Source organism: Vidua macroura, chromosome Z, assembly GCF_024509145.1.
Source record: "Vidua macroura isolate BioBank_ID:100142 chromosome Z, ASM2450914v1, whole genome shotgun sequence".
Classification (NCBI taxonomy): Eukaryota; Metazoa; Chordata; class Aves; order Passeriformes; family Viduidae; genus Vidua; species Vidua macroura.
In genome coordinates, this window is record NC_071611.1 from 1,947,115 (window position 1) to 1,973,206 (window position 26,092).

Here is a 26,092-nt window from a genome sequence, read left to right on the forward strand (position 1 = left end):
TGTGTCCGTGTCACACGTCGGGACCGCCGCCCTGGAGCTGTTGTGCCATTGTGGGACGTGGAGCTGTGGGCAGTTCGAATCTACCTAGAACCACAAAATCGTTTAGGCTGGAGAGGCCCACCGAGACCACTGAGTCCAACTGCGACACCAGCACTGCCAAGGCCACCACTGCCCCATGTCCCCAAGTGCCACATCCACACAGCTTTTAAAGCCCTCCCAGGGACGGGGACTCAGCACTGCCCCGGGCAGCTGTGCCAGGGCAACACAACTCTTTCCATGAAGGTATTTTCCCAATATCCAGCCTCAACTTCACCTGAGGCCGTTCCCTCTCCTCCTGTCCCTGTTCCCTGGAGCAGAGCCCGACCCCCCCCCGGCTGTCCCCTCCTGTCAGGAGCTGTGCAGAGCCACAAGGTCCCCCCTGAGCCTCCTTTTCTCCAGGCTGAGCCCCTTCCCAGCTCCCTCAGCCTCTCCTGGGGCTCCAGCCTCTGCCCAGCTCCGTTCCCTGCCCTGGACACGCTCCAGCCCCTCAGTGTCTCTCTTGTCCTGAGGGCCCAGAGCTGTCCCCAGCACTGGAGGCGCCTCAGCAGTGCCGGCACAGGGGGGCGGTCGCTGCCCCTGTCCGTGGTGTCACACTATTGCCGCTGGAAGCCAGGTGCAACTGCCCACCCGTGCAGAGCCCGGCTGGAGCTCAGCGGCAATTCCCGCCGGGAATCGATGCACTCTTTCTCAGCTCCCACCGTGCCCGCCGCCGCGGAAGGATACGGAGCGGGGGTGCCGCACTGCGGCTGCGCTGCTGCGGCTCAGCCAAACCTCCGACGGGCCCCGATCAGCCTCCCGCGGCGGGCGCGCGCGCTGTGACTGACAGCCGAACCAACCAATGAGCGCTGCGACCTCGACCCGCCTCCCTTCGCCTCACGCCTGCTTCTTCCACTCCCCTTCCCTTGTCTTTTTTTTTTTTAACGCTGCGGGCACTTCATTGGCTGTCCTGACTGCCAATTAGATCTCTGAACCAATCGCAGTGCGGCTCCTTAAAGAGAGGAGAAATGCGGCCAATGGGCGGCCTCCCCGCCCAGCGGCGGGGGCGGGGCGGCTTGGGGGGCGGGGCCTCAGAGGAGGTAACGCTGAGGGAAGAGGCGGCGGCCGCACAGCACTCGGGGAGACGGAGGAGGATAAGGAAGGGGAGAGGAGGAAGAAGGAGGGGAAGGAGCGGTGGCTCTCGGCGGATCCTGGTGGCTCCCGGTAGGTGCTGGTGGGTGCCGGGTCCGGGGTCCTTTCCCCATGGGCAGGGTCGCCTCGCTGGCGCTGCGCGGGCCGTGAAGAACCGTCCGGGCCTGGTCCCGGCGGGGCCGGGGGCGCCTCCCTACGCCCTCGCCCTTTTTGTCGTGGTGGGACCCGGGCTAGGTTATCCCGCTCCCGCCGGCATTACCCCCGGGCTGTGGTGGGAGGGCCGCGCTGTTCCGTGTGTGTGTGTGTGTGTGTGTGTGTGTGGGTGAGGGGAGGGAGGAATAAAGAAGTTGTGGCGCTCCTTCTCTCCCCCGCTGCCTCCTTTCGTGCCCGGTGTGTTTTCCTTGCAGGGTTCCGCCGAATATCCCGAGCTGGAAGGGACCCGCGAGGATCGTCGCGTCCAGCTCTTAGCGCTGCACAGGACACCCCTGTGTGCCTCCTGGACGTGCAGGCAGGGTCAGGTGTGCGGAACTCCGTGGAGTTTTGGAGCAGAAAGCTGGGAGCGGTGTGGGGTGGAGGAGTTGTGTTTGGCGCTAGGAGTTTGTCTTTGGGATTGCGAGGCTTCACCTCACCCTTTTGTCCGTCCCCTCTCCTTGTCTGCAGAGCCGCGGGTGTAAAATACACACAGCCCACGTGAGACAGGACTTGAGAACGCTGTTTTTATTCATGCCTTTAACGCTGCAGCAAGCTGTGTGTTGTCAGAGGGCAGGGGTAGGTGGGATGCTGGGGAGAAATTCCTCCCTGAGAGGTTAGTGAGGCGCTGACACAGGAGGTTGCCCAGAGGAGCTGTGGCAGCTCCATCCCTGGGTGTTGTTTGTAAACAAACACAACCTGGTAATGTCTCATCTGTCTCGATAAGTGCACGGAGGAAGCTGTGTCGTGATAAGGGTAAGTGGTTGGTGTTGTTGCTGCAGAGTTATGGAGTTCCTGTTTGTAGGGGGGGTTTTTTTTTTGAGTTTTTTTTTTTTTTTCCCATTTTGTGGAGAGTGGAGGGGAAGAGAAGTGCAATACATCGTGGTCTTTTAGTGTTCACTCTGGGGAAATAAAAGAAAGGAGAAAAGCGTGTGAATGAATGAAGAGCTCTTGTGATGATTTTGGAGAGCTGTTGAGCAGCTGGGATTCAGGCTGCAGGCTGGTCTTGTGTCTCTTTGGCTGTCCGTCGCAGTTTCTGACTGAGGAAAAAACCCAACACATGTGTTGTGCTCTTTTCAAATGCTTGTGAGTGGGATAGCGTTAGGAAAAAGTTTATTTACTGGGTTTACCAAAGTGAGCGTCTCCAAAAGCCTGTGTGTATTGTGTGTGGAGCTCGTGCTATCACAGTCCAGGGGTATAAACGGGTTAGATTCCATCGGTAGCGAGGGGTTTATAATGACAGCTTGTTAGGAGACCACAGGTAGCAGCAGGTTTGTCTTTTCTCAAGTGTTCTGTCTTAGCCTGGAGAGCTGTACTTTCAAACTGATTCATGACATTACTTCTGTGGGGCCTGGCCTCTGCAGAGAGGGACTGATTAGTGTTGCTCTGTTCTCCAGGCTGGAAAAGAAACACCCTCTGGTTGAGGTGAGAGGCCAGCAGAGCGAGGTTGCTTGTTTAGATTTTCTCATGCTTTGTCGAGGTGTTGGTGCGTGAGTGGGTTGTTTGTGTGCTCGTTCTGAGGCACAGCTTTCAAACTTCTAAGGTTTACAAGCTCTGGTGAATTCCGGGGGGATGAGAGTGTGAGTAAAGGAGGTGTTTGTGAAGTCCCTTTGCTTAGCACTATCATGATGAAAGATAACATTAGTTACAAATGCCTTTAAGAAGTGGAAGGGGAGGGTCTTGTTTAAGGTGGTTTCCACTTAAAGACGAGTCTGAGCATATGTTGAACAGCATATTGGGGTGTTGAAAAGAGCAGCCTCGCAGCTGATTGTTGTTCTGCAGTTGTATGGGTCAGGTACGCAGACAGTCAACAAAAGGAGTGTGTTTGAAGAGCCAGTTTTCTTTACTGAAGAGGTTGGATATGCGTGATAGAACCTTGGAGAAGAATTCATCAGCTGTCCTGAGGTTCTGTTTGACAGTAAAATAAACAGAACAAGTGAAACAATTGAAAGAATGAGGTTAAAGAATTGGTTTCTGAACTGTTCTCTTGTTTCCTTCCACCCAGCAGCTAGATTCACCAAAATCAAATACCCTGGAATTGCACAGTGAATCTCCAAATGAAGGGTTCTCCCTGGTTCCTCCTCCATCTTCCGGTTCCACTTGATCTTTCAGAAGTCTTGAGCACCAGTTGATACAATTGAGTTTTTTTGAGCTCAAAAAACCCTCGCTGCTACTGAGGGCAACTTTAAAAAACAAACCTTGTTTCCATCTCTCTAATCCCTTTCCCACAAAAGTACTGGGAGAACAGGCTTAGATGTATGTTCTGGGTAACAATGAATCTGAGCTCTGCTTGAGACTGAAGCAAATTCCTAAGTTTTGTTTGTATAAAGAACAGTACGCAAAGTTTTAATTATTATAAAAAGTATTCCAGAATTTTCAAATGTATTCCGTGCTGCCTTAATGGTTGTGCATGTAAATGCCCTGTAATTGAAAGCATCCATTTATGGGGCTGACTTGCTAAGTGAGCTGTAAATTCTGCTTTTCAGATTGGATTTAATGACTTTTATCATAAAGCCATAAACTGGTTGTGAACTGTGCCGAGAGGCAAACAATACCTAAGCTTACTTTGCCAAAATATTTGTAATTGTTGATTTGTTAAACTGAATTGCTGCAGGTCATGCGATGGGATTAGGTTTTTGTAATAGAATGGAGAGTACAGGCAGCCCTGTACTCGATACTCTCTGGGCTAGAAGAAATTGGCTACTGCAGAAAACCTTCCTAAACATTCCTCTCCACTTCCAGTAATAGAAGCTCCATTGCAAACTGTAAGCCTTCATTCCAGATGACCTTTTACTCTGATTATGTGTTTGACAGCCACAGTGTGAAGGAAGACCAAGAGGGGAGCTCCTGAGTCTCCCAGCAGTTTAGTCTGGGGCTCGAGCTTGGTTTAAAACCCTAGAGCAATAGGACATTAAGATCAGATGCATAACATAATGGAACCCTGCTTATCAGGGGGGTGGAGGGCTGGGTTGTCCGAGGAACACTAGGCCTCTACTGAAAGTGAACTCGCATTAACTAATTGTTAAATGCAATTGTTTGGGCTTTAACAAAGTGGAGGAGCTGGTAAGCTATAAACTGAAACAGGTACCTAGGTAACTGATAGCAGCTCTGTGAATATTCCTGTCAAATTTAGCCCAGGAGTATTTATTTTCTAAAATAACGAAGCTGACACTTGCCTGTTGCACATGGAAAATTTTAGTTAAAATTTTAGTTAAAATTAAACTGCTGTGTTTTGCTTAGTCACTGCTTTTCTGGGGCTGTTAATGTCCTTTGAGTTTTAAGAAGCACTACTCTGATGTTGTTCATAACATTAAATAAGTGGAAGAATTTTGCGGCTTTGTGGAGATAGGCGGTTTGGCCAACTACAGTTGTGATAGTTTTCCTCTTTTCAATTTTAGGAGAGTTGCTAAAATACATTGGGCCCTCCAGTAGTTTAATCAAAGGTCAATAAAATTAGCAACTCTTCCTTCTCATGTCTCCTGTTGCAGGCAATTTTAGTATGCTGTGAGTGCATGAGTTAGATGGAGTGCTAATTTTTTAATAGCAATACACCTTTTCATTACTGCATTGGCTACAATTTCAGGTAGCCCTTAGTAATTGAAGAAAAATAGTGTTCCCTTGTCCTTTCCACTGAGTGATTTAAGCCAGAGTGTATTCTGTCTGAAATGTAAAAGACTGACTTTGATTTTTAGTTTGAAGTTCATACTGAATTCAGGTGCACACTGTGCGCTTGGTGAAATTGATAAAGAATCTTTTCCAGATTCCAGGATTAATGAAAAAAACATTGCCTTTTAAAAAATCCCAAAAATGGGACTAAAATAGGGAGGAAATGAGCTTGTAGACTTTCTCTCAAATACCACAAATTATTTTCCTCGATCTTCTTTCCTCAGGAGCTTAACTTCTGTCCTCTTTATTCCAGAAGAGCTCTCACAAATGAAATTCTTCTAAGCCAGAATACTTCTAGTAAAACCAGGAGAGATCAGGTTTCTTTATTTCACGTTTAAGATGAATAAGCAGACTGATATGAAATATGTTGCATAAGGCTTTAGAATAAATTAGCCAGAAATCACTTGATATTTTTGGTAGCACCAGTGTGTTTATAGTATGTTCCAGACACTCAGGAAAGGAAAATTTCCCTTGAAGATTTTAGTCTGCTAGCATGCTGCCCTTAAGGTTTTCTTCATCTTTTATGCTTAGTTATTGCTGGGATCATGGGCTTAATATTTAATACTTGTTCCAGAGAACCACAGTAGAATGGAATAATAGTAGACATGACTCAAACTTTGACTTTAGAAGTTGCCAACTATGACAGTGTTTGACCAACTATAGAAACATGTGTGCATCAGGGAGCAGAGATATGCTGCGGGGGCAGAGATGAAACAAATACCACCAAAGTTAGGCAATTTGTAGCTCTTCCAGTCTTAATCTGTTGGGAGTAACACCACATGCTCTCTGTGTTCCAGCAATCTAAAGGAACTTTTGTACCTTTCTGGGTAACAGTGAGTACTCCCTTGAGTATCCATAGCTGCAGTTTGAAGGCACAGTCCAGAGATGGACTTGGGATGGGAAGGGCTGAGGTGGAAGTTTGCTGCTGTGGAACACACTGCTGACTTGGTACTACTAGTTCAACTACAGTTGAGCTTGGAAAGGGCTCTTGAAAATCTCCCTACAGTTACTCACAGAGTCCCTGAATCTTGATGTGTTGTAGTGGATATTGGAAGTAGTACACAGGAAGGAAAAAAAGATCAGATTTGGGCCATGCCATTGGGCCTCAGCACAAGAGAGCAAAGGAGTCATGGTGAAGTACATCTGAGCTCCTTTTAAAAGCAAAGGTTGTGAGTACTCAGTTTTTTTGAGGAGGTTGGCTGTAAACTACAAGGGAATCACAAAAAAACCACTTCAGGTAAGAGGGCATGTTACATATTCAGCATGTAGTTAATCTGAGACCATTTTAGCAATGTGGAAACGTTTCTTGCAGCATTGGTAAAGATTGTGTTCTGTGTGCATTTGGGGGAAGAACATGTTTTATTATTTTTTTTTTTTTTAGTGGATGAAGAATGTGTACCAGGCAAAAATCTAGAGGAATATTTTTAGCAAGAGGCAAGCGTCAGCAGTGGCAGTGTATGCAATTATTATTCTTTAAGAGATCAAAGCTTCTTCTATTACTGTATCCATTTGAATGTAAAAGTTATAATTGATGAATAGAAATGGGATTTGTTCAAAAATGAGCTTTAACAGGGATTCTTAAACCCACTGGTGTAAACAAGGTGTTTCTGAATCCATCTGGGTGGGTACAGTTAGAACCCAATGCAGGTCTAAGGATCCTTATGTTTATTTGAGCAGATGTTCTGCAGCAGACGTGTGCACCTGCCTTCTATGGCCAGTCCCTCATGAGGTGTGAATTTCTGTCTTTGTACTTTAAATTATAATGTTGGGAGCTTTGGGATAATCTGACCAAAGGGATAAGATAACCTTAAGCTGATACAATTTTTTTCTGTGGTCCTTAGGTAAGTCCTTATACTTAGTGTCTTCAAGCATTTGTATTTAATTTAATGGAAGAAGTAAAGCTTTCAGGCTTGGCCTCTGTCCAGGGGAACATCCCAAACTGTGTGAGCTGTCTTCAGATAGTTTCTTTGTGATGAGAGGCTGAGAGCCCTATTATTTGAGGGAGGGATGTGATTCAAGTGTACACAGCATTTTGAAGCTTGCAGACCAGGTGAATGCAAGTAGTTCTTCAGCAAAGTTTTCAGTGGTAGACCAAGAGTGACTTTCTGAAACTAGGAAGGGAATAAATTAAATTACTAAAAGTAGTTCTTTTGAAAGTGGACACTTAAATACTAGTGCAGTCTGCCACAAGAGGTTGTGAAGGCATGTTCAAAAGGTGGTTAGGTGGATTTGTGGACAGCAAGCCCATAAATTGCTTCTGATGGGAGTAAATAGCAATGTAGCCTTTAATTTCGTAACAGTTTAAATTGCTGAAGGATTATGAGGAGAGTGGACTGCAGAATACAGCCAGGTTCACATGCTTCCTTGAGTAGCATGTCCTTTTGCCACCTTTGGACCCATTGGAGCACTAGGCGGGATGCACCATGGCTGCATTTTCATTACAACATCTTCATTTATCCAAATTGCTCATAATTCAGCCCACTCATGCCTTCCAGTTTGCACTATCTTCTCCAGTCTTGGAGCAGAGTGGCTTTTTTTTCATAAATTAAGCTGGCTGAAATACTCTCATGTGAGTACTCATCACAATCGGCTGAAGTATTAAGCTGAATGAAGTCCTGTCCTACTTGTGTCACATTCTCTCTGCTCACCCTTTGAAAGATACAGGGTCACTACTGGAATAACTTCCTGAAATTCTTATTGATAACTCTTGGCAAATCACTGACATGGCAAAACAATAGCTAGAAGGAAGAAGTTAGTTTAAGCCTCCCAGACTCCTAGTCTGCAGTTGTGATGTGTGTTGTGTTTTCGTTAAATAGCTGCTAAGCTGCAAAAATAATTGTTAGAAAGGGCTCTTTAAATGTGTCTCTTGGTGTTTTGCGGTTTTTTACAGCTTATTTTCGTGGAGGTAACATGTCAGTTTGTGCTGACATCTTCTGCAGAAGCTGGATGAGCACACATCTGTAAGGCAACTGTATAAAATTAAGTATAGTGTCTGGAAATTTCTGATTAGTTAGGTCTGAACCTACAGTCATTTGGAAATGTGAAAACAGATTTTTTAAAAATTTGTTTTCCTCTGAGTATGTCAAAATAATGAGAGTTCAAATATAGAGAAAAATTGAAATGTATGGAATTTCTAAATTCTTTCATGCTCCAAGGCTTTAAGTTACTCAATGTGCATTTGAAACAGAAAGGCAAATATTTATTAAAGAAAAAACAAACCACGAGAGAATACAGAAAATTCTATTTCCTTATTAGGGGAGAGAATACTACAAAATTGAGCACCTCATCACAGGAAGTATTAAAAGCTGAAAAATTGCATAAAAACATTGAGAATGTTTGGAGGGCCTGGAAGAATAGGCTCCGAAAGAGGCTATTTCCCACCCTGGTGGTAAATGAGACCTTTCTGAAGTCTGTGTTTTATAAGGCTGACAGTCAAAGGAGTATTCTGTGGCACTGAAAGGTGTCAAATTTGAAGATAAAGACCAGAAAATATTCAGATAAGGTAAAGAATTGGTGTGTGGATCAGCAATGATAGTGGTGCTTGATTGCCTACATCTGTCAGCACCGAATTTTATGTTCAGATACCATCAATTGCTGCTCTTTGAAACAAAAGGCAAAGAGGTTGTCTCCTTCAGTTCAGTTCACAAGAATTTCTTGTGTGTGCCTTGAAGCACCCAATGCTGGCCTTGTTCAAAGGCTGAAGTATTTTTATAAAGCTCCCAGTGTCTGCTGCTCCCTCCTTTAGAAACTGAGTGTGTTTCTTCAACCAGTGGAGGCCATGCAAGCCTGTCTGTTTAATCTCTGGAGCTGTGTGTACTCATTAGGGGTCTAGTATGTCTCACTGCCAGGCCCTCAAATGGTTCAGAGCATGTGAGGCTTCTTAATTTGGCTTTGTCACCAGAAGAAATGATTTAAATTAAAGCACATTTCCAGCTATGCAGTCGCTGCTAGTGCTGCAGTTGAAGTCTGGGGCTAGAGTTCTCTTCCACACTCCTGTAATTCATCTGACATCACTTGTAGTACATCAGTAACATGTGTGAGAAGCTTTTCAGCTTGAAAGAGAACTATCTTGGCAAAAACCCAAGAAAACTGATGGGTTTTTACTCTTACCTAGCTGAATTTTTGTGGAAGAGCATTAGCACTGGTGCCGAGGTGATGGTGCCACAGGAAGGAAAGGAAGGAGAACTGGGCTTCCTGTGGCAAGAAGCTGCTGTGTTGGCTTGACTCTTTATGATACTGTACCTTGAGTGTCTGAGTCAGTGTTTCATTAAAATATATTGTCTATTCAGTTTTATTTTTCTTGTTTGCTGTAGCCAGGACTCCAATGCAATTCTCAGCAAAACCTGCAGTTGGAATTATAGGGGACAATTCTGCAATAATTTAATGTTGCTGGAAGAAGGAAATTTCTTTATAGCCTTGTGAATGAATGTTTTATCTTTTTACCAGGGCCTCTACAGACAAAAAATGTGCAACAGTTTAAAACTTAGAGAGGGTTGACCTGGATTGGGTATAAGGAAGAAATTCTTTCCTCTGAAGGCGGTTAGGTCCTGGCACAGGTTGCCCAGAGAAATTGTGGCTGCCCCATCCCTGAAAGTGTTGCAGGCCAGGTTGGATGGAGCTCTGAGCAGCCTGGGATAGTGGAAGGTGTCCCTGGCCGTGGCAGAAGGTGCAACAAGACGATTTTTAACAGTCCCTTCCCAAACCGCTCAGTGATTCTGTGATTTAGGATGGAGTATTTTCAATGGCTTGCATAAAATTATCAGTGTTGATCTTCCTGTTAATTAGAACCTCCTTGACCCCAGAAAACTGCATTGCTTGCTTCAGTCATATTTTTGGGTGCTCTGAGAAGCTGGTTTATGGAGGTGTAATTTATTTGAAACTGAAATGTCATGCCTACTGAATGTACTGTTTTGTGGAAGTTCCAAGTTATGACTTAAATTACCTGTAGAATATAATCTAGTATTTGTTGACTTGGCCCTCACTGAAACTGCAGAAATGTGGCAAGGCATAAATTAGAATGAATGCTGTAGCCTGAAGTACCTTGGATCATGCTGTTGTGCAGGTGGGAGACTTTGGTAAGACGAAGTTGGTATATTTTGGATAGATGTGAGGAGTGTGCCTGTACAGGTTGGAGAGGCACGTAAGCTGCCTTCAAAGCTCCAATAAAGTAGCCTGAAGGTAGTGTTAGCTTTTAGCTAAAAAAAAAGGTGTTTTTAGCTGACTGAACTAACTTACACGGCTTGGGAATATGGGAACTTTCTGGAGTTCAAATACCCATTTGTTGCCTGGAAATAGGATCATTTTTTGCTTCAAAGCTATGCTTCCATCCATAGGACCATTAATGTCCTTGAGAAATTTCTAACAGCTGTCTGCCTGTTGATTTCAGGTATTTTATTTTAATGCCTCAAACCAGCCTAATGGAAGCTGCAAAAGCAAGATGCTTTTTTTCTAAGTGGCTATCATTTCTCTCTTAAATGATTTGAAGTGCGTATTGCAGTGAATGCTAAACATAGCTCCAGTTACAGCATCCCTTTTAATATTTCATTTTATATTAATATCCTGATCAGGTAGTTATACTGAATGAAAGGCTTTTAAAAATGAAAACAGACAATTCTACTACCCTGATGCCTGCAAACTAAGAGTTTAACTGTTCCTTTAGTGAATTTTGAAAGACGTGATTTTAAGGGCTGCCATTTTAGAGGATTTATTATCTGTAGGCCATTGAATTTTAGAGGGGAATAGGGTTATTACTAGACTTGGTGAAAATTTGAAATTGGTGTCCCCCCAGGGAAAAAAAATAGGTAGTTATCTAAAACATGACAAAATGAGGAAAGGTTTGTGAAATGGCTGGCTGTTGGAAGGTTTCTATCAAGCCATAATGACTAAATCACCTTCCAAACACAATTTCACCTGATAAATTAATTTGGAGATGGGCAGCACATGCATATATGTGTATGCAGTTTGTCCATCAGTGTGAAAAATATTAATAAATTACTTAAACCAGCTAGCCTAGGTACAAAGCTAGACTCAAGTTACCTTCTGTATTTGCTGAAGTTTGCTTCAGTCAGGAAAGACTTGAGAAAAATTTGATTTTCTGTTCCAATAGTAATCTTGGTCTGTGATAGCTGTTTAAGAGTCTATAGCAGACCTGATCTTTATTGATGAAGTACATAACTGTGATAAAGACTACTTCTGAGCTATTTAAATGTTTGGGGGTTTTTTTTGTTTTGTTTTGTTTTGTTTTTTTTTTTTTTGTTTGGTTTTTTTTTTTTTTTTTTTTTTTTGGGGGGGGTTTGGGTTTTTTTGGTTTTTTTTGTTTGTTTTTTTTTTTTTTTGTTTTTGTTTTTTTTCTGTTTTGTTTTGTTTTTGTTTTTTTTTTTTTTGTTTTTGTTTTTTTGTTTTTGTTTTATGCAGTGTCCTGTGAAATTTGGCAGTGAAAGGTCCTAAGGCAGGCAGGTATTTGTTTCATGTGAAACCTCAGTGCTAATGTGTCTCTTGTTTTGGTTTGTGTCTTTAGGGATCAGACGGGAATCTCCAATTCATTGCTTGCTGAGTGTCTTGTCTGGTGAAAGTCATGTCCATATTGCCGTTCACTCCACCGGTTGTGAAGAGACTTCTGGGGTGGAAAAAATCCGCTGGTGGCACTGCAGGGGCTGGTGGTGGTGAGCAGAATGGTCAGGAGGAGAAGTGGTGTGAGAAAGCAGTGAAAAGCTTGGTCAAGAAGCTAAAGAAAACAGGACAGCTGGATGAGCTTGAGAAGGCAATTACCACTCAGAACTGCAATACAAAATGTGTGACAATACCAAGGTAAGTGCTATTGTATTTGAAATTGTTACAGCCACTTAGGAAATTACTAAATGGATGCTCAGACCTTCTGTGAACAAATGACTAAAAAGCAGCTGCATGCTTTTGATTCTTCAAAATTATTTAAATCCTGTATTGGATTAATACAGTGCTTGCTTATAACAGAATCACATGCTCTGTGAAGTCACAATTTTGTTACATTTCAGTTTTCATTGATATGTAGGGTCCTGTTTGTGTGTATTCTGATGATGTTTAACATTGCTCTTAGTTTGTAGCGCTGCTTCATGCTTTTATTTAATAACCCTGTAAATTCTTGGGGAGGGGGGCATGCTTGAGCAAACACTTTTATGTGAAAAAATACCAGAAGACTAGTTTTTCCTTGGTCAACACTTCAGTAATCTAATTATTTTCAGTTATATCTGCTAGTTTAAATTGTACAAGCTGCCTCCATTCTCCCTTTTGAAGGGAAATTTTATCTTTGGAGGCAGGTTGTCTGAAGACCAGTTTATTTACTGTAATTATTGTCATTGTTTAATGAAAACACTTTTTGCTTAAGAACTTGGTAAATTTCTAGAATTGCTCTTCTGATCTGTATAAAGATTTAGATGAACAACTTGCATTCTACCCCTTTGACTTTCCCAGCTTAATTCATAGCAACTGCTGTGCAAGAGCAAGGGTTATGTTTGTAAGTATAATGCAGTCTGCTCTTGATTCATGTTGCACTGAAATCCCACTGGGGTGCCTGGGCAAGCTCATTGTGTGTGACAGAAGTATCAAATCACTTCACATGTGTGTTTTTCCCTGAAAAAGTTAGAGGATTTCACTTTTCCGGGCACTTAAGTCACTTGATACTAAAATTATTTATAGGGGAGAGGAACTACATCTGGTTTATGAACTTCATTTCTGTATTAGCACATTCAGCCTAGCTACTTTTAAACTTTGTATTAATCATAGCGCAAACTAGATCTGACTGGTGTCACTAATGATTCCATATATTGAATGTGTTGTAGCTGTTATCTGATAATGGTTTCAGCATTCTGTTTTCGATTTGACACAGCTGTCTGTGAAAGTCATGAGTATGCCCTGATTGAATGACTATTTTAATTCTTATTTATCTATTTTCTGTTCATCTTTTGTTTCTAATGCTGCCCTCTGCTTGTATTTTCTTCCCTAGAATATACCCAAAAAATTCTGGTTTTCCCTTCTGCTTTCTTCCTTTTGCCAGATGGAAACAATAGATTAAAAAATATTAGCGCTTTCTTGTCTTAGAGTATTATCAGCAGACTAAGATTGGAACCTGTAAGGTTATATATTTCTTGAGATGACTTTGTGTGTTTAGCAAATCTTTACTGAGACTGAGCTGAAGTGCATAACTGGAAGTTGTTTCATACAACGCAAGTTATATAACACACTTGATGTAAATATCAAGTGTACCTAGGTTCTAGAGCTCTTGGATTTTATAGAGCCCTCCTGCAGGGATACTGGAGCAGTAGATGTTGCTATTTCAGAAAAAATACATGTCTACAATGAATTTTGTTAGAAGATACAAACAGTATTCTAATACATCATTATTTTTGAGTAGACTCTGGTCTACTCATAGTAGAGTATGCTTGCATAACCTTTTGTGCTAAATTAGACATAATAAACAATTCTTTTAAATGGAATACAAATATTCTGTGAGCTGCAGTTCTTGCTGTTCTCTGTCCTCCACTCAGCTGTAAAAAGAACTGGATCTGGATTTTACTCCTCTTGAATACTTTAGGAGTAAGCCAGGAAGAGTTCTTCAGGTGGTGTTGGCTATTATACAGGGTTTAATTTTAAATTAAAGAATTATTTTGGCATTAAGGGGCAGGGTGATATCAGGGCTGCCAGCAGTGCCATACAGAAGTTTTTAATTTCATAGCTGGGTTTTGTTGATATTACTTCACTTTGATAGCAGTAGTTTGGGTTCCCAAGAAATAACGAATGTCAACTCAGTACTGTAATGACTTCTTGGAGATTCTGTTCTTGGATTTAGTAAATTAATGAAACCACTGCTTGAGACCCACTTTAATGAATGTCTTAAAGATCTGCCGATCAGCAGGGATAAATAATAAAATGCTGAATTTGAAACTTTTTTCCTTACTAGTCAGCAGGAAGTTTGTGGTGCCAAGCTGCTGAGATGCAGTTCTGATGTGACAGCTGGGCTAGCTTTCCAAATGTTGTTCTGCTTGTGGAGGGTTTTTGTGAGTGTTGGTTTTTTTAGCTAGCTTTAGTTTTACTTACTACTGCTTTTTAATTTGGTGTAGATATGGACAACTGTTGTGGGATGCTTCTGTTTGTCACTGTTGCATTATTCCCTAAGAAAAAGTTTCAGTTGCAGTTTCACAAGTTTTGGTCTCCTGGGAGATTTCCAGAGGGTTTGATACAGTGTTTAACTCTAGTATACTTTTTCATTATTTAAAGCTAAAGGATCCAAACTCCCACAGACTTTTCACGAAACTGAGAAGCAGCTTGAACAAAAGTTGTATTAAATCACTTACTCAAAAATCTGCATTTCTTACTGTGTGTCATTGATAATTGTGCTGAATCAGGTTTATTCTGCTCCTGTGCTGTTTGTCAAGGTGACTGCACGCTAAGGGAGGCTGATCCTGTGTGTACTACACGAAAGCTGCTCATGTGGTAATTAAAACAACTTCTTATGAGACTAATGGAGGTTCTGAGAAAGCAGAAGCAAACAGATGGAGTGGGTGTTGGCATTGCACAGCAGGACTGCTTAGCTCTTCATAAGTGGGTCAGTAATCTAGAGCAGAGGCTAAATAAGTACAGAAGTCCTTTTGACACTAGCCCTCTAAGTAATTTGTAGTTATCTTGCTGAATCCTCCCAGCAAGCCAGTGGGATTCTAATCACATAATCTGTGTGTATTCTGAAACTAAATATTGGCACGTGAGTTCACTTTTCTAAAATACATAATGAATTTGGTGGCATTTAAGAACTTGTCTTCATGCTCTCTCATGCAGTTTTGACATGCGCAGAAGATGCAGTCAGTGGAGAAACAGGGTGAGCATCCTTCTTCTTATGGAGCAGTTTTGTCCTTCCTAGCCTGGATTATTCTTTTGAATCTCAGAATCCTAGATTAGTTTGGGTTGAAGGGAACCTTAAAGATGATCTGGCTTCAACTCCTCTGCCATGGCCATGTGCAGAGGCATCTTCCAAGGAGACTTGGTTCCTCAACACCCAGTCCATAAATGCTTTGTAACTAGTGGTGGCTGAAATCCAAGCATTTAACAAACCAAACCGTGCCATGTAGTGCATAATCAACTGGTATATTGACAGTCTTATCTTTGTTATTTAAAAAGTTGCTTCAGTGGTAACAGCACAGAGAATTGGAATCCAAAGTATGAAAACACAACTAGTTTCAGCATCCCAGTATTTTTGTGTGATCAGCTGAGTTGTTTTTCTGTCTTAAGAAGAGTACAGATATGCTTATGCCTTATTTTTGCTTCTTTTAAATGAGACCAAAAAACAGTTGCTTTTGTAAAGCACCTTATAATGTACAACTAATAAAACGGGTTTGGTTGGGTCAGGTTTGGGATAATACTGACCTAGATTGTTGTAGTTCCCTTATTTTCAAAATTGGAAATAAATAAAAAAAAAAAAAAAACCAAAAAAAACTAAGGGAAGGGAAGCATTGAATTTGAACAAATTTTTGTAGCAGTAGTCATATTACAGTTATTATATATATAGTTGGTTTTGATACTGTATGTGGAATGGTAGTTAACACTTGAATCTCAGCTTTAATTGGGGGCCTCAATTCCTGCACAGGAGGTAAATTTTACTGCTTTATACTAAATTGCTCCACAAAAGCAGAGCAATGTTAAATGTTGATGGAAAGCACTCTGACAGATTTTTGGCTGAAGTAAGGTTTAAAAACCAACTTTCTGAAATAGCAGCTCAGAGACTTTCTGCATGGTGCTGGTACCCATGCAGGTGCTGCAGAGTCTCAGGTGAAACGCAGCAGTTGCTTCCAGAGCAGAGCAAGGGCTCTTCCTCTTGTCACACTCTTGGTTTTCAGCCTGCTTTGCAATTTCAGTGTTATCTGGTCTTACATGTGCTTTCTGTCCTTCTTGTTTAACATGAGAAGAGCTGCTCTGTGCCATGGTTTTTAGAAGCTTCTTTTTGCTTGTTTTTCTTCAGCTTCCCAATTTTGACTTAGAGAGTGAGAGTAAGAATGTAGATGATCTGTGGACTTTACAGTCCATAGTTAGATTTCTAAAGCACCTGGCTTCTGCTTCCCATATGAGCTGAATTCTGAATTTTTGTGCCATTCAGAATCAAAAGAAAACCTTACAATGGGTCCCGTGGTTTTGGGAATGTGGATGATTGCGAGGGAGTGTTGGGAATGTGAAGCAGACAGCTACAGATGAAGTGATTGGTTGGAATTACTGATCAACTTTATTAACATTGATGGTGCTTTGAGTATTTTTAGGAGGAAGCAGTAATATTTCAAATATTTTAGAGCCATATTTGTATGACTTTCACTTCATCCGGTAGTGAAGGCTGGTAATTTTTTTAACTGCTCCCATGGAATTGGTCACACCCTGATTGTTCTGGTGAAATAAGGTGTTGTTATTTAAACATTGCATTCAGAATACCTTTCTGATATTCTTTCCTAAAAAATGTAAAAATACAGTAGCATACATTGATTGCATCTGAAGGCCGTAGTGTTTTTGGGTTTGGTTGTTGTTTGGTTAGGGCTTTTTTTGTGAAGTAAATACCCATGTGACTTCTGAGCCTGAAAGACTGCTCTTGATGCTGAAGTGAATAATACTATTGACACAACTTCTCTTAGGCTTGCTTCAAGTTTCCAAGAAATAAATCCAGTATATCTTAATTTTGCTGTATTTCTGATGTATTCTGCAGTGCCTCAGTAATTAAAACTGCAGAATCTGATGAAAATTTATCAAACACGTGTAAACAAGGCGATTTGTCATAATCAAAATCCTTTGAAGAAACTGTGTTCCTCTATCATATTAGTGTTATTCCTTTGGTTGCTTGCCCCCCAGCCCTTTCCTCATTCCCTGCAGTGAGTTAACACTGTGAATAAGACAAGGGGCCTAGGCATGGCTTATGGCACATGTTGAAATTGTTTTCTGGAGGTTGGCTGTCTCTATTAGTTACTCTGACTCCAAACATGGAACTTACAGGTGCAGATCACAGTCTCTACACAAGAGTTAACAGCAGGAGTACACTGGGCAAATAAATGCCCTGTTCAAAGATGGGGAAACTGACTTGGAACTGCTGTTTGAAAACCAGCAAATCTTTTTAAATTACGATTTTTGATGCCTTTTTCTTCACATAACTGAGTAAAAAGTAAATTTAGGTGTAAAGAGCACAGTTTTTATTGAAGAAAACAAACCTTCTACCAGTTAGCATGTTTTCTTGAATTTCTTGGGGATATTTGTCAGGATGGGTGATCACATAGCTGCATGCAGTAACCTAGTTTTAGGAACGCTTTTGATCACTAATAGAGCAGAGTTGTCAAGCTGATGTGGCTTCTAGAATAGATTGTTTTCAGGCTTTAATACCTTTCCCCAAAATAGGTTACTTAAGAGGAGAGCGGTACAGATACTCCTTTGTTCCTTCTCAGGTTAAAGCCATAGGACATGGGTGATTTCAGCAATTAAACTGGGAAGCAGGGAAAGTTTCTCTGGGAACTGTTCTAGGAGAGTTCCCAACATCTGCTAAGCTATGGGCAAGTTGGCAAAGAGGACACTGGTAGGCACTAGAGTTGGTATAGTAGAGCCTAAAATAACCTTGCAATCCAGGCAGAGGTGAAGCCTGTTTTCCCAGAAACAAAACTTGGCACTTTCTGATAGTTTGTAGGAGAGATGGGATAATTCACTATTCAAGCTGGGGATGGACAGTTATTCTTAATCATAGTTTAATACATAAAAAATGTCCTCAAACCATGTAATGTTTCTCAGTCTGGATGCATTCAGTTAAATGTAAGTGAAAATGCATGAAAACTATAGTTGAACATCTTAAGCTTTCAAAAAATATGTATAGATATTTAAGACAATGCTTCAAAGTTCACTAAAGTACTATTTTTATTGCTGAGATTACAGGAATAATATGTTTGTAAATAGTTTTTGATAAACTGACTCCCTTTTCTCATTACAGGATTATTGAGGATGAAGTAGAGCCTCCTCTGCTTTTCTCTTGTTCAAATTTCAATAAAAAATTTCTTTAGAACAAAGCTAAATAAATCTTTTCTGGAAGTATGGCAAGAAACAGCTGAGATTTTGGAGAGTATTGGCCAAGATTAGCTTCATAATCTTGTGCTCCTCCTTATGATAACTGGTGCTGTGAATACCTTGGATGTGTTCATTGGAAAGGTGCAGCAGGAGAATCAAACTGCCCTTACTCTGCAGTCCCATAATTATGGTGGAACTTAAATATTGTTCTCTGTAAAAGACTAAAGGATGTGGTTATAGACAAAAGGTTTCTGCCCTAGTTATGTAAAATGACATGTTTAAACTCTAGGATGCAAAACACCTTTAGGCTGCGTGGACATACAATGGGAAATAAAAATTCACATGAGATTTGTCTCCAAGGTTCCCTGAAACTTAATGTCTAAACTAGACTTTAGCAATTAATATGGCAATGTTGGTAATGTTATCATGTTAAATACTGTTATTCCTTCTTTTATTAACCCTTTCAATATAATTCCCACATTATAGTCTAAAAGCAAATTTTGTTGCTTTTCTCCTATTTGATTAATGATGTTGCTATATTTCATGTGTGGAGTAGTATGCAGGATTGGTATGAGCACAAGGTAATGTTTTTTTTTTCTCTAATAGCTTTGTTTTCCTCTATTGCCACTTCCTACTGGAACAGTCTCTCTTCAGGGATACCTTAGAGCTTCTTCAGATACCTTAAAAGGACTAAAAGAGAGGGACTTTGGACAGGGGCCTGGAGCAACAGGACACAGGGAATGGCTTCCCAGTGCCAGAGGGCAGGGTTTGATGCAATATTGAGAAGGAATTGTTCCCTGTGAGGGTGGTGAGGCTCTGGCACAGGTTTCTCAGAGAAGCTGTGGCTGCCCCTGGATCCCTGGAAGTGTCCAAGGCCAGGTTGGACAGGGCTTGGAGAAACCTGGGCTAGTGGAAGCTGTCTCTGCCCATAGCACAGGGTGGAACGGGATTAACTTTTTACTGAAATTAAGAATAGCAATTGTGTTCAAGTGTAATTGGGTGAGGTTTAATTACAAATACTAAAACATAACTGTTAACTTGTTTTGTGGCACAGCTGTGGCTGGTGGTGAGGACTGAATTGCTCTAGCTGAGGTTAAGCTTTAGTGTAGGCATAGCTCAGGTTACAGCATCTTAGAATGATGTCATCCTGAAAAAGGAAGTCTTAGAGTATTAAACAAAGATACTCAGGGCTGCCAGTTTTAAGCTCGTGCAATTCAGGAAGCCATGTGACTTACCCACATAATTTGTTAGAGTTGGTGTGCCAAGCAGAGAGTATTGGCATGTCATTTGAGCTAGGTCAATGTGTAAAAATACAGCTGTGAATGATACTTAGCAAGTAGCAAAATGCTGTATAGGTCAAAGGAGCTTGTGTTTAGAGTCAGAAGGAAGAAATGTTGAATTTTAAAGATTACATTGTATACTAACTGGAATTCTGCATAAAGGCTGGGGGAATGTGGATTCTGACCTTGGATTTCCTGCCTTTTCCCAGGTAACTTAAGTTTCTAATTTGCTGTTATTTTTCTGTCTATGAATGGAATATATATTTTTAAGGATTGTAATAATGCCACCTTCACTGCTATAAGGTGTATTAATTGTTTAGAGAGTAAGCTTAAAGTACTTTTTACTATTGCAGTATCAGTGATGTGAAAGCAAATTGGGGGGGGGTGTGAAAATCTGAGTAGTTAGGATTTGTGAAAGTTCTTTGTTAATACTGCTCTTCATTAGGATTACCTTAATGGCAAGAAGCAGGAAAAATCTGAATCAAAAATAAGTGTTAAAGGTTGCGTTGTTTTTTTTTTGTTTTTTTGTTTTTTTTTTTAATATGCAGTTAATTGTCAGGTTAACAACTGATGCTGAGGCTACTTGCGTTTACTTTAGCAACTTACCTGCACAGTAGGTTCTGGTAGAAAGCTCTGACTGTCAGTAGTAATACCTGCATCTTGACAGTTCATGCTGCCATTAAGAAGACGTATTAGTCACGCAAAAAAAAAAATGTTGACTGTGCTTTATTGTCAATACTGAGCCCAAAATTATCTCATAAGTAGTTGTGGTTTTTTGGTTGGTTTTTTTTTTTTTTTTTTTTCAGTCTTTACCTAGTCTATGCTAAACTGTTCCCTCGCTTGCTGTGGTAACTCATGCCTTTATAGCTGGCCAGCTATTCAGTGTGGTGAAGATTCCTCTTCTTATTATATTCTTCTTCTCTAGAAGTCAGCCATTTTAGTTTTCTTGGTACTGTAACAAAACACCTGAATGCTGTTTTTACTAGTGTGAATGTTTTATGACAACCCACCCAATTTTACAGGAAAAACTTCCCAAATATGTTGCTCAGGCTGTTAGGCTAGGAGGAATTTATAGGCTAAACAAGATACTGCAGTTCCTTTTCTGCTGCAGCTTTGAACACGAATAGCTGGTTAATAGGCTCCCTACTGATTTAACCCCACTTGTAATGTACACCTGCTAATTTAATAAAAGTAATTTCCCATGTCTTGTTTACTACTTGGGTTTTTGTTTTTTTTCCCCACTTACTCTGACTCAGTTGCACTCCTGATTGGTGGAAAGCTTCTAAAATTTACTCTGTACAATGCTGTAGTCTCATCATGAACAGCTTTCTTTGGCTTCTGTTGTGTTGCATTGTTTGAATTCGACTGGCAGGATACAAGAGAACAATCAGGAGCTGGAGTGAGTTCACATCTCGCTGCATATGCTTTAAAATTGGCAGAAGAACAATGAGGTTGGGGAAATCCCCTTGAACAAGTGCTGCACAGTAATCTGACTTCAGCATTTGTGCAGAAAAGATCCTCCAAACTGTGACTTTGCATTACAAAATGTACAAGCAGGTCTTAGAACTAGAGTTGAAAATTTTTACTTGGAATCTTTGTTCATCATTGTAGGTAAACAGGCCCCTTTTTCAGTGCTTGCTTTGTTCTTTTCTTGAGTACTGGATAAAGAAAAGCCTGGTGCAAACGAAGCATACTCAGTTTAGGTTCAATGCAGAATTTCAAAGTTACTCTTTAGTTCAGTAAGTGAGTTACCTCCCAGAACTGGTCTTTACTTCCCCTTAGTTTTGTGGAAGGCTTCAAGTTGAGTTCCTCTGATACTTGAAATAATCTCAACTCATTTTGAAGGTTTTGAAGGTTTGAACATGAAGAAACGCTTATACCAACTGATGTGGAATCTTGCAGCTTTGTGACACAGAAAGTTGTGTTTTGAAATGGTTTTTGACTCAGGTATTTGGCTGAAAAAGCCTTGTCTCTAATAGACTACTCAAATGTTCCTCTCATGGTCTCCAACTGCATTTTTCAGGAGTGGCTTCTGAACCTTGCAGTGTTTGCATAACCTGCAGCAGCACAGCCTCCAGTCACCCAAGCTCATTGATAATTCTTTACTCACTTTATGTCATAAATATCCCTTTCTGCTACAGTGGGGGGAACTTGAATATAAACTGAACAGCCATACCAGGGAAGGGAATTCACATGTGCCCATAACCATGAATTCCACAAAACCAATAACAAAAATGCTTTTTCAGTTCTTTAGCATTTTAATTTTGAATGTTCTGTTTGTCCCATGTACCTGTCTTGCAGATTGATGCCTTGTCTAAACACAGTTAGTACCCAAAAATTTGCTGTCCACTGTATGTCTCAATTAGATGAATATAGGAGGGAAACAGAAAGACTCTACCTAGTGCAAGCTGCATCAATGGCAGTCATTTAAAAATTTCTGAAATTTTGTTTGCTGATTGGAAGGCATTTTTTACTGGAGTTGAGTGCTGATGTGTTTGTTGATCCTCTGGGAACCCCTCAATATTTTGGCCAACAACCACAGACATTCCAAGAAGGATTTAAGCAGCTTTCCTTCCAGCAAAATCCATGTATTTGTTAACTTAAATGTTAGTGTTCCTTAAGCCTTTGAAACTGTCATCTTCTTGGTTGCCATAGGACAGAGAGAGAGAGAGAGAGAGAGAGAGAGTGGGGCAACTGCCACTTCAGCAGAGGACAGGTGGTGGTAGATCAGGGCTGACTTCTGGGAGGTGGAGTGAGGAAAAGAAACTGTTGGATGTCCTGGGAAAAAGTGCTTTACCTGTTAAGCAACTGGATGTGAAGCAAGAGCACTTGTGGGCACGGTCTTCAGATGCATGTTGTGGGTGTGGATCATGAGCAAGATGTCGAAGACTTCAGGACTGGGCCAAGGTCTTGACACATCTTTTCTGCCTAAGCTCTAGTCAGCAAAGCTCAGGAAGTAACTTCGGTTCTTATTGTAGAGGTGTCTCCTACATATTCCAATTTTCTGATGACAGTATCTGCTGTAGGGTCCCATGTTCTCTTCTAGGCCTGAGGAGACCAGAGGCTTGTAGTTAGGCACCTTGACTATTACCTTCTTGATTTTGTCTTAAAAAAAACATATAAAGTAATATAATATCTAAGCAAACATGCAAAGTGCATTTTTAAAATAATATACTGCTTTATTCTATTTGAACAGTGCAACTCTACAAGACCTTTTATGGCTTCCTTGCTATTTGTGAGTTTTCTTTATTTTCATCATGAAATACTGGCATTGTCAGTGTTGGTGAGGGCATTGTCAGACATAATTTTGTATTTTTTTGGCAAAAAGTGATGTCAAAGTACCATTCAGTTCTCAGCCTCAGTGTGTTGCTTGGGGAAACTTTCTCTAAGGCTCAAACTTTAATTTCATGTGAAATTCCTTATAGGAATCACTTATAATTTAGCTTTATAATAGTTGGTATTTCTTTATGTTTTCATACAGACATAAAGTCTGTTGTTTGGGATATGGATCAAGGTCAGTGTATTCTCTGCTTCACCAGTTTTCTGCCAGGTGTGCATAGCTTGGGCTGCAGCAGGGATTGTGGTGGCCTCCCTGCATTGAGCACTTCATAGCATATAACCTCTGTTTTTCTTCTTGGGTTTCTTGAGTTTGGTGTGTAATTTGTAGGGGCTGTCCAGAGGAAAGTTCAGTTTGAAATGAGGTATTTAAAGATCCTGTAACTTGTTCCAAGAGTATTCTTTTTGTCAAGGTAACATACTTTTTGAGCACTGTGGACAATTAACTTGAAGGGCTAATCTCTCCCCTTCACTACCCCAAATACACAGCAGATTGAGAAGGGTAATCAAAGCATCTCATGTTTTCTCAGCTGTATATCAGTTGCAAAACGGCCCATGCAGGTGGTAGCATCAGCCACTCACCCACTTGGAGGATGATGGACTCCTCAAGAAAAATTACTTGAATTGGCCCTTGCTTGGTAGCTCTACCTTTTAGCTTGTGGGGAAAGCTTTCATCACACCTACTGTGACTAACACTGGTTAGAGAACTTGAGATAAGGGTCATTTTTTAATGTCTGTTGGAAATATTAACGTCTGTGAGATTTGACTGCTATTAACAAACCAATTTGTTTGGATATATCAACCAATATTGTGATGGATAGGTGTTCAGATACATGTACTTTGTCCTTGGATATTTCTGATTTTCAGGTCTGTAAAGAGTGATACAGCATTAACCTGTGAAAATGTACTGGGTGTCATCTTAACCCACTGCCTGATGTTATCATAGAGTAGTTTAGGTTTCTAAAGATGTGAAACTGAAGCAGTTAGAAAACCTTTACTGGTTATATATAGTGTAACAATGGTGTAACAAATGAAAGCAGTGCGGGAATTCCAAGTTACCATTTCAAGAATGCCATCTTAAAGCATAGATATCCACGTCCTCAGTGCTGTGGGTTTCACATAGGTTTTTCTTTATTGTTGGTTTTGTTGTGTGGTTTGTGTTTTTTTTTTTTTTGTTTTGTTTTGTTTTTTTGTGGTTTTTTGTTGGTTTTGTTTTTGGGTTTTTTTTTGAGTGTTTTGTTTTGGTTTTTTTTTTGTTGGGTTCCCTCCACCCCTTGGTTAGTCTTTAGAGAGCTGCCATTGTGAATGCTCTTGTACACTTGTCATCTTCACTAGATACAGGGCATCTAGGAGTGATTGCTTTTGATGGCTGTTTTGGGACATGTGACTGGGGGCAGTTTTTCCATGCTTAGGTTCTTCTCATCTCCAGTTAGTCTGCTTCAGTGTTTGTGAGGTGCAGAGCTGCTGAAAGCTGTGGTGTTTGGTTGGGAGTAGACAACTGCAGGGCAAGTTTCCCGGCAAAGCTGTTAGCTCATGATTTCCGTGGGCTGCTTTTGGAAGCTCCACATCTTTGGTCTGAGCATAAGACTTGTGGCCAGCTCCCTGCTGAGTCTTGAAGGAGGCTGAGCTTCACTGCATGCCTTTTGTTTCTCAGTCCTGACACCACCTCTGTGTTGCTTGACCTTGTTGTCATTTAGAAGTTTTCAGGCTCTACTCCCCGCCTGCCTTTGAGCAGAGAGTAGAAGAAACTCCTTGATCAGATCTGTGTCTGAACAGACCATATGGACAATGAGAAAAGAAAGGAATATTTTACTTCAGCTTGGTTTCCATGGCACCCTGGGAAAATTGCTCTTGAACTTTAAGGTGCTATCCTTCCAGGATCTCCTCGCATTGAGAGAAAAATGAAGGTAGCACTGATTGTTGTTGACTGCTTTATTCTGTCTGACAGCAGTGGGCTAGCATGTCAAGATTTGGGAGAAGGGAGGATAATAAAGTGCTTTGAAGAGCCTTATATCTGTATTTCTGCCTATGTAGGCAGTTTGTTGCGCATGTGACCAGGAAGAAGTGTGCCTTTAGAAAAGGCACCAGAAGCATATACTGTTAATCAAGATCACTTGTTGGCCTGGCACTCAGCATAACTAGAGAAAACCAGTTACTGGCCCTGGAACAAGCACTGGGCAGCTCAAATGCTGGGCTCTAACAGTATCTTTTGTACATCACGTTCCACTTTCGTGTCCCCTGTGGACATCCTTGAAGGTTTAATCTGAAGTAAATGGGAGTTATTCAATGACTTTTTTTCTTTTCCCACAGTGTTAGAGAGGTTAATTGCATCCTGTGCCTCCTGCTTTTCTGGCTATTTTGATGTGTTAATTTTTTTAGCATACATCTATTTATAAGGAAGGTTATTAAGTCATTTTCCTCGGTTCAGATGCTGCATTTTGTATTTGATGTAATGGTTTTGAATATACTTTATAAAGTTCTATGTAAACTTTATTCGTAAAAGCATTCTGAAAGATGAGAGGTTGTGTAATGGTTCCTGATATATATTCACTAAATATGCACATACACAAATATATCTTTCTTGGCTACATGTAGGGTGTCTTGAACGTGCCTGTGGGGTGGGGGGAGGGAGGGAGATAAGGTAGTGTTACAGTTTTCAGCAAGTAATCTGTGTCTTTTGCTGGAAGCATAAAGGTCTGCTTTTGGATTCTGGGGAAGGAGGAAAAGCGATTTTAAAGAAAAATTTTTTTTTTTAGTAACTATATAAGGCCCGTTGCTTAAATAAGTAAATCTAAGGGGTTAGAGACACTTGAGGAAGCACTCCTAGTTGTAGATGATCAGTGACCAGCACACACTTTTACTCTTGTTTTGCTGAGTTTGTGCTGAGAGAGAAATCTGTGCTTTCAGTTCTGCAAGAAGATTCAGTCCAGGGCTTTGTAAGACATTACTTGGTATCCTTTCCTAGACTTGCCAGGCTCTGTTTCTCCTTTGAAGAATGGAAGATTCTGATGGCAAACTACCTATAACTACCTAAACTATCCACCTATGGTTATGTGTAAATACATATAGATATTAATTTACTCTGGTTGTTAGTACAGCGCTTTAACAGAACTTTTCTAGGGGCCGGCTTTTCTACCCCAGCTTCTATCACAGAATCATCTCCATAGAAGAACCTTTGTCCAGCTTCTCTAAAGGGCAAGTGCCACCACGGAGCGGTGTAGATAATTTTCAGAAAGAATTCATACCTGTGGATTTTGTTTGGCGTTTGTTAACTTACTAGGTCATCCCTCTAGCAGGTGATTGGAAGAGAAAGCATTATTTCATACTGAATTACTGAATCTTTACATGTTCTGTTGCAAAATAATGAGATCAGGACCTCTTGTAACTTGATGTCATTGACAAGCAGGAATGAA

The 26,092-nt window shown here is 41.0% G+C and overlaps 1 protein-coding gene across 4 annotated transcripts in view; it reads left to right on the forward strand.

Annotated features, from left to right (window-relative positions):
* Positions 1 to 1,111: 1,111 nt before the first annotated feature.
* Positions 1,112 to 26,092, forward strand: part of SMAD2 (SMAD family member 2) — a 49,709-nt gene continuing 24,728 nt past the window's right edge. For 3 of the 4 annotated variants that reach the window (XM_054003429.1, XM_054003432.1, XM_054003431.1), the window contains exons 1-2: positions 1,112 to 1,239; positions 11,540 to 11,829. In XM_054003429.1, the coding sequence (XP_053859404.1) occupies positions 11,597 to 11,829 (233 nt within the window). In that variant the 5' untranslated portion in view covers positions 1,112 to 1,239; positions 11,540 to 11,596. Of the gene's footprint in view, positions 1,240 to 1,574; positions 1,686 to 11,539; positions 11,830 to 26,092 lie in introns of all 4 variants that reach the window. The other variant, XM_054003430.1, reaches the window with a different exon arrangement.